Source organism: Corylus avellana, chromosome ca4 (assembly GCF_901000735.1).
Source record: "Corylus avellana chromosome ca4, CavTom2PMs-1.0".
Classification (NCBI taxonomy): Eukaryota; Viridiplantae; Streptophyta; class Magnoliopsida; order Fagales; family Betulaceae; genus Corylus; species Corylus avellana.
In genome coordinates, this window is record NC_081544.1 from 11251718 (window position 1) to 11262193 (window position 10476).

The 10476-nt window shown below is 37.9% G+C and overlaps 2 protein-coding genes across 2 annotated transcripts; both read right to left on the bottom strand.

The window, feature by feature from the left end:
- Nucleotides 1-149: 149 nt before the first annotated feature.
- On the bottom strand, nucleotides 150-1820 carry LOC132179304 (peroxidase N1-like). The gene is made up of 3 exons (XM_059592009.1): nucleotides 1350-1820; nucleotides 1095-1257; nucleotides 150-651 (listed from the first exon to the last, which is right to left on the bottom strand). Exons 1-3 carry the CDS (start codon nucleotides 1752-1754, stop codon nucleotides 248-250), a joined length of 972 nt encoding a protein of 323 aa, XP_059447992.1. The 5' UTR covers nucleotides 1755-1820; the 3' UTR covers nucleotides 150-247.
- Nucleotides 1821-5848: 4028 nt separating this feature from the next.
- LOC132178058 (uncharacterized) lies at nucleotides 5849-6424 on the bottom strand. Its single transcript, XM_059590521.1, has one exon. It carries the CDS (start codon nucleotides 6422-6424, stop codon nucleotides 5849-5851), a length of 576 nt encoding a protein of 191 aa, XP_059446504.1.
- Nucleotides 6425-10476: the final 4052 nt, after the last annotated feature.

Genomic DNA, 10476 nt, shown 5'->3' on the forward strand with positions numbered 1-10476 from the left:
AAATAAGCCACTATAAAAAAAAGGTAATTCAGAATCTTATATATATGCCGTTACAATTTGATTGATTTTCGACACGAGAAAAACAGTTTTAACCATTTTTATTCATTGGCTTACGCCAATAAAACAAAAATTCAGTACATTAATTTTTTTTTTTTTCTTTTCCCATATCCTTTGCTCACCGGACATGGAAATCTAAAACAAAAGTGATCGGTAATTAAATTTCATTTTCACTGCGGTTGTCGATCAGTTAATTAATCGCCGAACATAGTTTGCGAATTTCACTGTCAGCGCCGCTTTTGACACCAATGTTGCTCATCTTCACCATGGACTTTCCAAACTCTATGCCGAAGCTCAACCCCGAGAAACGCTGGACAAAAGTTTTGGTGGAGGCGTCAGTCCATAGCTTCTGATCAGACTCCAGCACTCCCCGCCCGCCCCTCAAGTTTGTGAAGAAAGATGTGTCGAATCTGTTTTGGCTGCTGGCGTCCAGTCCGACGCGCTTTGAGCCGTCGCCGTTTTGTGGGCAGAGTGCTCGTAGTTGAGGGAGGAAAGCGGGATCAATGGTGGGATCGGCACCATTTCCGGTTGTGGTAAAGTTGTATAGTCTGTACCTGAAGAACTGGCAAGCTGATGTCCCAATGGTGTGCCCACCTTTATCATCACAAAAAATGAAGACAATTTAGTTCAAATTTAAATATTTAAGGAAATCAAAATTAAAGCGTTTAGGAAGAATTTTTTTAAAAAAAAAATTTGAAAAATATAAAAGTGCTAGAAATTTCATTCAAACTAATCTAAAAAAAATATTCATCAATACATTTAAAATAGTGTCAAATGTCTATAAACATTTAAAACGCACATTAAATTCTTAAGGTTATTAATAGCAGTTTACTAATTTAGACTAACGTTTTAAATGTTTATAAACATTCGACTGTTGATCACGTCTCATAAAGCGAATGTCACTAGTTCGAATCCCCATTCTCTTATATGGACATTTCAAAAAAAAAAAAAAAAGAGTCGGAAGATATTTCTTCGGTACCGATTTTGATGAAATTTTTGTCCATGTAAAATTATATACGCATGCGTTAGTTGCTTACCAACAAGGATGACCAGATCCTGAGTGTTGAGACCCTTTGCGGCAAACTTTTGCTTCTGCACATCAATGGAGTCAGTGAAGCTAGGCAAATTTGCAGCATCAGAGGCCAACGATATACGACCGTCTCTGCGTCCAGTTGGCACCTGCCATGCCGGTCCACTCGTCTGGAACAAAAACGCAACAAATAATCAGTCAACGGAGCATTACATTTACAAACATACAATTAACGTAAAACAAACATAAACACGAAAATTACCAAAACGACAGAATCACGGGCAGCAAGAGCAAGAATATCAGCACAAGAAACAACCCCAGGACATGCAGCTTCTAGCTGCGTCTTGGCGTCGTCAATAACTTCAAATCCTCTCAACGACAGGTTAGGCCCTGCAGTTTTCTCGGCTGTGGGCCCGTTTATAAGCACGGAAGCGTCGCAGCCCTGCACGAAGCAGTCGTGAAAGTGCATCCTCAACAGCCCCGGAGCGACGGTGCGGTCGGACCGGAAATGGGATAGAACCGTCGAGCGGACAATGGATTCGGCTCGAGGGCACGTGGTGGCGTAGAAGCCGACTCGTGTGGCTTGGGCGTGCGCCAAAGAGGCATGCAAGCCCAGCAAGAGAAACGCCAAGAGGAATGTTTGGGTAGAAAGTCCACCACTTTCCATTATTCCTTTGCTTCGATGAGGAAGTGATGAAAGAAAATGGAAAAAGCTGTAATTGCTTCGATGTGGCCTTTGGCTTGTGATGTTGTGGGAAGGAGCTCACATGCATATGTCTACTTATAGGATATTGTGAGGTCAAAAGTTGGAGAAGAAAGTCAGCAAAGCCGGCTGGTGGGCTTCGAATATGAGATGGAAAGTTCCACAGTGTGGAACTGGATAAGAGGAATCAGATAACTATCCGTTGGCTTTTTTTTTTTTTTTTTTTTTTTTTTTTCTAAATTTAGAGAATGAAATTACGTACGTTTTGTTTCACTATTTAAATACGAGCTGTGATACACAGCACACCTGTGCAAATTTTTTATTTTTATTTTTTATAATTAAAAGAAATAATTTTGCACAGGCGTGCCACGCACGCTGTGTGCTGTTTTACTTCACCCTTTAAATACAATTTAGATTAATAGTTTTTCTTATCTTTTTTAAACCATTAACATGTTCTTTTTTTTTTACAAAATTTAAGTTTCCTACGTATTCTCACATGTTTTACAAGATTTTAACAGTCTCCAATGAAAGGTAGAAAGAGGAGAAAAGAGAGAAATAATTGGAGAATCTTCACAAAGGCAACTTGAATTATCATGTTTTTTTAGAAGACTTCCTCAAAATTTTTTTTATAAAAAAACTCTAAATTTCACATTTCAAACTTTTAATTTGATGCAATCTATCCCCATCCGTCTTTTAATTTTTAATTTTTTTAATTTTTTATGTTAAACCCTAACAGAAACCCCAAAAAGACCAAATTACACTTCAATTTTTGTTTTTGTTTTTTCAAATTTTTAATTTGAAATTAAGAGTGAATTGAAAATTTTATAAAAATGTCAGGGGTATAAAAGTTATTTTGTCACTTTTAACGTTAGGCAACTGACGGAGGGGGCTACAATATTGCATCAAATTAAAAGTTCAAAAGTGAAATTGAGAGTTTTTAAAATTTGGGAGTCTTTTTCAAAACATATGGTAGTTCAGGAGTCTTAAATGAAATTATCTCAAAATATTTTGTGCTAAAATAATAGACAAAAAAAAAAGCTAATATTTAGGAAATATATAAGATATCAGCTGTATGCAGCTTTTTGAAAAATTTTCCAGACTTGGAGGCAGGTGAGAGTAGGTACATTTGAATTATTAGCAATTTTGAACAAGTAATATGAAAGATTGATACCTATTTATCTAAATAAATTGTATTTTATTAGACTATCTCACCACTTATCCGAGTAGCAGTCACTTAGGTACATTACTTGCCTATTTGAATTATCAGCAATTTTGAACAAGTAATATGAAAGATTGATACCTATTTATCTAAATAAATTGTATTTTATTAGACTATCTCACCACTTATCCGAGTAGCAGCCACTTAGGTACATTACTTGCCTAAATTCATCAGTAGTGCTGCGACAAATAATGACATTGGATTCCAATAATTCTACTACAGTAGGGAGAAGCAGGAGTTGGTGAGCTGACTTTGTCTTGTAATGATTGTGGGGTTGCATGGGTACTATAGATTCCGCGTATGAACTAGTCGTTGCATGTGGAGGATACAGAGATTGTCAATTAGAGAAAAAGACAAATAAAGGAGGATTAAGAAAATGATTAATTAGTCACGGGGGGGCAATGAATTAAGCTAATTAATCTCTTATCTTATATATTGCCAATTAAGAATCTTTCCACATTGTTGATTTTCTCTTCCATGTGTGCTTCGATCTATAGCGAACCCTAATTAATCAGTATAACAAAGGTTTTAATCGGTTATATTTTTCAGATCGATCGAGGTGGGATCCTTCGTGTAACGTACAAGTCATATATAGTTTATATGCCCATTAATGAACTATCACCTTAAAAAATTTTATATTTATAATTTTAAACTTTTAAAAGTGATTTTAGGATTTCCCATACTATTATCATATGTCAAATTAGATACTTCAGCATTTTTCTATTCAAAATATTCTTGAAGTTTTAATAATTTTACATCGAAAGAAACAAAACTTTAGTGTTATTTTTCACTGCTAAATAAAACAACTCGCTAGAATTCTTAGGAAAATCTATCTCTAATAAACTCAATTACATTATTGGATCTATTTTAGATTAATTCGATCTACTGTCAGTGCTACAAATCAGAATTAATTACAAGTTGTTCAACAATTCAACAATTTTCCCCTGTAGCATTTTTTCCCTTATTCAATTAAAAAAAAAAAAAAAACAATTTAACAATTTGTGATTTTGCAATTTTTTCCTACTTCAACAAGCCTTCAATAATTCAAATCAATTTATTCATAGTTTTTCTTAAAAAGATTCAGGTATGTAATCAAACTTTTATATTGATTAACCTTTTATATTTAGATTGTTCTTTTAAATTAATTGTTTATAGATATATATAATTTTTGTTACATATTTTAATTATATGAAATATATAATTGTAGTTAGCTGAGATAATGGAAAATAAAAATGATTCTATTGAGCTCAAATCAAATTTTAAATGAGCTATATATTATCGAGGTAGATTTAGCAAACTTGCGAGTAGATCCTTACTCAAGAAATTTTTTTTTTTTTTTAAAAATTAATAAACAACCCATAATTACTATCATAGTGATTGAGACCAAATCCTAAGAGCATGAAAGAATACTTTCAGCAATGAATATTCTAAACGAGCTCATGTCAAGTCAAGGTAGATTTAGCAAATTTGTCATTGATTATGCTAGCTAGTAACATTGCGACAACTATTGTTAAAAGAGCATTTTCATTTAACAACAATGAATATTATAAAAAATTGTTTATGTTATTGATCAAATGGGAGATTAATGGATGAATATTATTTGCTTAAGTATATTGAGAATGATATATTCAAGACTATTAGTAATAAAGAAATTATACAGTGATTTCAAAATATGAAGACTCATTGAAGACAATTGAATAAATTAACGCCAAGTGTGACAAAATAAATTATAAATTAAATTTATATGTTTTAAACAATAATTAAATTTTGTTTAATTTGTCTATTTATTTCATTAGTTATATTATTTAATATTTTTAATTTTAATTTTTTTTTTTTATAATTTTTTTTGAACCCTCTAAACCAAAATTTTAGCTTCACCCTTGCTTCCATCTAATTTTTTTAATAGAGCTCCATGTCACTGCACTTAAAAATGTGACACATGTCCATATTTAAGCCAACCTAACATATCATATGACATGACCCTATATTACAAGTGATACCTATGTTTTTGGTGCCATGTGGACCGTAAAAAATAATTAAAATTACTAACTAATATATATATATATATATTAAACAAAAATTAAAAATTAAAAAAAAAATTAAACTTAGAATAAAACATTAAAAAACTTAAAAACTAAAAAAGGAAAAAGAAAAACTAAGAATAATCATGTTTATATGAGTAATTCTAGAAGTCACAATTTGATCAAAATCCAATAATGATCAATCACAATTCCAATGATGATTTTAGAGTGACACAAGAAAAATTTGTAGCATTACCCTGTTTATATACATTTCTTAAGTTCCACGGCCACTGCCCCCAACCCCATAGGAAAAGATGCATCACATGCCTTGCACAAATTCTTTCTGCCGTAGATGACTTTGAGAATTGCAGGGTTCTCCACTATTGTAAACTTTTTGGCTAAGAATTTTTCTAAAGCATCTTAAGGGCACGTTCACTCAAGACATAGTATTTCAAGTAGAGGTGAAAATGCAGTTATTAGCCGTCCGCTAACCGCTAACTGCTTATACATATATAATACAGATTGAGATCCCTTTAATTTACTCAAAATTGAAGAATCATATTACGAAATCGTGGCCCTTCATTTTAAATCCAATGGTCTATAAAATCATTTAAACCTCGGTAAAACAAAAGCCAGCTTAAAATCAAAATTTAATGCCTTGGTTATACAAAAGCAGCATAGACCATTAGATTTAAAATAAAGGGCCACGATTTCGTAACATAGGATTCTCCAATTTTGAGTAATTGGAGGGGATCTCAATCCAGGACCGGCTTGTATGTTGTACTTTTTTTTTTTTTGAGTAAGCATATGCATGATTTTTATTGCAAACATTGCAAAGCAGAAATCTCTGCTTGCAAAATATCACAAGTACAGTCTGGTGGGTTATATAGCCACACCTTATTCATAGTGTCATGCTTAGCCAATTTAGCCAACAAGTGAGCCACCTTATTTCCTTCACGGTGTGTAAAACGCATCTCCCAGCAAGGAATAGCGCGCAAAATAAGTCGAATGTCCGCTATAAGTTGTCCCCTTCCACTCTCATCAGCTTCATCCGAGTTTATTATGTCAACCAGAGTCTTTGCATCACCCTCCAGTTGAACCTGCCGTATTCCCATTTCAAGACAGAGTTGGGCTGCCATGAAAGAGGCTACGGCCTCCGCTGCAAGGGGATCTAGAAGACCAGGACGTGTCTGACATTTAGAAGCCCACATTTTCCCCTGATGATCACGAATAACTACCCCAATACCCACGCATCCCTTCCGGCGATTCACTCTAGCATCCCAATTTGCCTTGAACCAGCCATTGGGGGGTGCCCTCCAAGGATTAATAGTGGGGTGATCAGCAGGTGGATGGGGTATCTTACTCCCACTCCGTAGAGCTTGGAAAACCTCCATCGCCTGCGTTGCTTGCTGAACTATCCGAGATGGGTGAAGAAAAGGGCCCCCATGAATTACTTCATTCCTTCTGAGCCAAATGCGTCGGGCGATGCCCACAAACTGGAAAAATTCCAGCCTATCGCACTTGCTGAACATAGCCTCGACCACCTGCAGAAAATCTGGTCCCTCAAAACAGCTCTTTTGGAATTTTGTACACCCTGCACTCCATACATCACTTGCCGAGGGGCATTGCCATAAACTTTGGAAACCATTTCAGGTTCCCTCATGCATATGGGATAGCTAGATTCCGTGAGAACTTGCCGTGAGCACAAATTGATGCGAGTAGGCAAGATATTATGACAAGCACGCCAGAGGAAGTGTTTTTCAGCATTTGGGATATGAAGCTGCCAAATGTTACCCCAGATGGTGCTATGACGAACCCCAGAGGACCCTGCCAGTGTGGTAGCCAATTCATGTTCTTTGTGTATGTGATATGCACTTTTCACCGAAAAAGCTCCATTAGCTGTTCCCCTCCAAAAGAGGCCATCCTCTTGATCCGTTGCACTAATTAGAAGCGATTGAATGGACTGGATCTCTTCTCGTGAAAACAGTTGTTCCAATAATTCAATCTTCCACCATTTCGTAACCCCATCAATTAGACTGCTCACAGTTGCATTAGGATTAAGCACTCGTGGAGGAGAAACCACCTTGTATGTAGTTGGAGAGGGGAGCCATTTGTCTTGCCAGATGCGAATGGTGTTTCCATTGCCAACTCTCCATAACAAACCTTCCTTAACAAGGTCACAGGATCTCTGAATACTACGCCATACAAATGATGGTTTCTTTCCACAATCAGCTTCAAGCACCGAACACTCCGAATAGTATTTGGCTTTCATGATCTTCGCCGTTAGACTATTGGGTGTTTTCCATAAATGCCAAATTTGCTTGGCTAAAAGAGCTTGGTTAAAGCTAACAAGATCGCGTAAACCCAAACCACCACAAGCTTTAGATAAACTCATCTTTCTCCAACTCATCCAATGAATGCGTTTTTCCTTTGCTTTATGGCCCCAAAAAAACCGCATCATTAAGGAATTAATCTCCATACACAATTCCTTAGGGAGCATGAAAATACTCATGCAATAAGTCGGCATGGCTTGGATTACCGATTTCAACAATATCTCTTTTCCTGCCTGTCAGAGAAATTTCAGCTTCCAATCTTGTAGCTGCTTCCACACTCTTTCCTTAATGGTTTTAAAGGCCCTTATGCGTGATCTGCCAACAAGAGTAGGTAGCCCCAAATAGGTGTCATACCGCTGATTTATAGGTATGCCTGTGAGCCTCTGTAATTGGGCTTTGTCATCACTGGGTGTATTCCGGCTAAAGAAAATTGCCGTTTTATTGGCATTCATTTTTTGCCCCGATGCCCCCTCATATAAATGTAAAATGGATGCCAAATGATTCCATTGTTCCAGATTAGACCTGCAGAACAGTAAGCTATCATTTGCAAAGAAAAGATGACTAATCTTCGGCCCTTTCTTCGACGTTGGGACCCCTGTCAAAGATCCGATCCTGTTTGACTGACTAATCAGTGCACTTAGAACTTCTGCACATAGTAAGAAAAGGTAAGGTGAAATAGGGTCGCCTTGTCGGATGCCCCTAGACGGGGTTATGAGGCCACAAGGAGACCCATTTACAAGGATCGAATACCTCACTGATTTAACGCACATCATAATAAGAGAAATCTACCGGTCATTGAACCCCATTCGTTTCATCACCGCCTCTAAAAAACCCCACTCCACCCTGTCATAAGCTTTGCTCATATCGAGCTTAACTGCCATAAAACCTTTTTTTCGCCTCATCCCCGTATGCATCGTATGAAGTGTTTCATAAGCCGCTATGACATTATCCGTAATAAGCCAACCCAGAATAAAAGTACTTTGGGTAGGGGCTATAATATGAGGTAGGATCTTTTTCAAACGATTGGCTAGGACCTTAGAGATAAGTTTATACAACACATTACATAAACTTATGGGTCGAAATTCCGTGACACTAATTGGGGTTTTAACTTTGGGGATAAGTGCTATGTGAGTCATATTTAATTCTTGGGGCATCACACCGGTATTAAGAATATCAAGAATAACACTACATACCTCTTCCCCCATGGTGGACCAATTGGTTTGAAAAAAGCATGCATTCAGCCCGTCAGGCCCAGGGGCTTTAAGAGGTGCCATTTGGAATAATGCGGTTTCAATTTCTTCCGTCGTAAAGGTCCGTTGTAAATCCATATTCATGCGGTCTATCACCCGACATTCGATGGGTTGAAGACACAGGTTCAGGTCTCCCGTTGGTCCCAACGTGAACATAGTAGTAAAGTAGTCCACAAAAGCATCCTCCACATCATGTAAGGCTTCCCTTCTCTGCCCCCTTTCATCTACAATGATCTCAATATGATTCCGTCTCCTTTTGGCATTTGCACATGCCTGGTAATACTTAGTATTACGATCACCCATTTTTAACCATTCTTCCTTGGCCCATTGTCTCCACCATAATTCCTCTTTGTCCAACAACACATGTAACTCAGTCTGGATTTTTTTAATTTCTGCTTGGGCCGCCAGGTCCTCCTTGACTTGAAGCTGTAGAAGTCTGCCTTGCAGCTTGGAGATGGACTCATGCACACTTGCACATGATTTTTTACGCCATCCCTTCAGCTCGTTGATACAACCATCGAGTTTTGTCCCAAGCCGGTCCCAAACTGTTCCAGTCAACCCCTGTTGCCTCCAAACCTTTCGGATTACATCATTGTAGCCTTCATCTGAAGCCCAACTAGCTTCATAAAAAAACCTGTTTCCACGCCTGCCTTTCCCATGAGTCCGTGATGAATATAGTACAAGTGGGGCATGGTCAGAGCATATAGTAGCATTTACTATCACTTCGGCTTCAGGGAATATATTTCTCCATGCAAAATTTGCAACTCCCCGGTCAAGGCGTTCTTTGATTAAGCCGGTTCCGTCTTGACCATTACTCCAAGTATACTTGGGTCCAACGAAGCCTAGGTCGGATAGCGCACAGTCCTCCAGTGTTTGTTGAAAGGCATACATGAGGTTGTTTTGTCGGAGATTTCCCCCCAACTTTTCTGTCGTCACCAACACATTATTAAAATCTCCAATACAAACCCATGGCTCCGGGGGTAAACTCGCCAGTTGGTTTAAGAGATACCAAGCCTCATGAAGCTTTGTAGCATCCGGGTGTTCGTAGAAGCCCGTAAATTTCCAATCAATAGACAATAAACGATTGTGAACAATAGCATTTATGTGTCTACGATTGTAGTTTTGAATCTCCACGTCACATTCATCTTCCCAAAACAGTGCCAATCCTTCACTTTTTCCAACACACTCCACAACAAACATATTATTAAAGCCTATCTTGGTCCAAATGTTCTCCATTTTTTTCTTACGTATTTTGGTCTCCATCAGGAAAACCAAATTGGGTCTCTTTTCATTCACCATTCGGCGAAGTTCGTGAACTGTTCGAAGGTTCTCAAGCCCTCGGCAGTTCCAACTAAGGATGATCATAGCGGTCGGCGGGGCTGGTCACCAGCCTCTGCCACCCCCGAACCATCAAAAAATTCAACTTTATCACTTCTAGATAAATTCGACACATCGTTCCCAAGAGTTGTCTCCTCTCCTCCAAGGCCTCTTCTCTTTCTGCTAATAGTTGACATATCAGCTTGGTTGATAGCTTCTTCTCTGTCCTTTCTCTTTGACATTAGTTTTCCAGACTTGGCTCCCTTAATGGATTCAACAATATCGGCTAGAATAGGGCCAGAGTATGGGCTCCCCGACTTTGGTAGATCCCATCCAGGCCCAACCCCACGGCCTGGTGAGATATGTTCTCAGACCCACTGACTTGCCCCTTGGACCACATTCCAGCTGGACATATTTTAGACTTTCCAAGAGGAGAATGCTCACCTTGTACGCCCAGCTTAATTCCTGGAAGATTCTTACCATCCATTGAAGGTGTCTGCGCCTCATTACTCCTGGTTGACCGTTGTTCAAATCGGTCCTTCATAA

What these genes read in the sequence shown, in the direction of transcription:
- LOC132179304 (XM_059592009.1), bottom strand. Translation starts at nt 1,754, where the DNA reads ATGGAAAGTGGTGGACTTTCTACCCAAACATTCCTCTTGGCGTTTCTC. An exon ending in CCCGTGATTCTGTCGTTTTG is followed by an intron (nt 1,258 to 1,349) that starts GTAATTTTCGTG and finishes TTTTTGTTCCAG; the next exon opens with ACGAGTGGACCGGCATGGCA. An exon ending in GGATCTGGTCATCCTTGTTG is followed by an intron (nt 652 to 1,094) that starts GTAAGCAACTAA and finishes GTGATGATAAAG; the next exon opens with GTGGGCACACCATTGGGACA.
- LOC132178058 (XM_059590521.1), bottom strand. Translation starts at nt 6,424, where the DNA reads ATGGAGGTTTTCCAAGCTCTACGGAGTGGGAGTAAGATACCCCATCCA.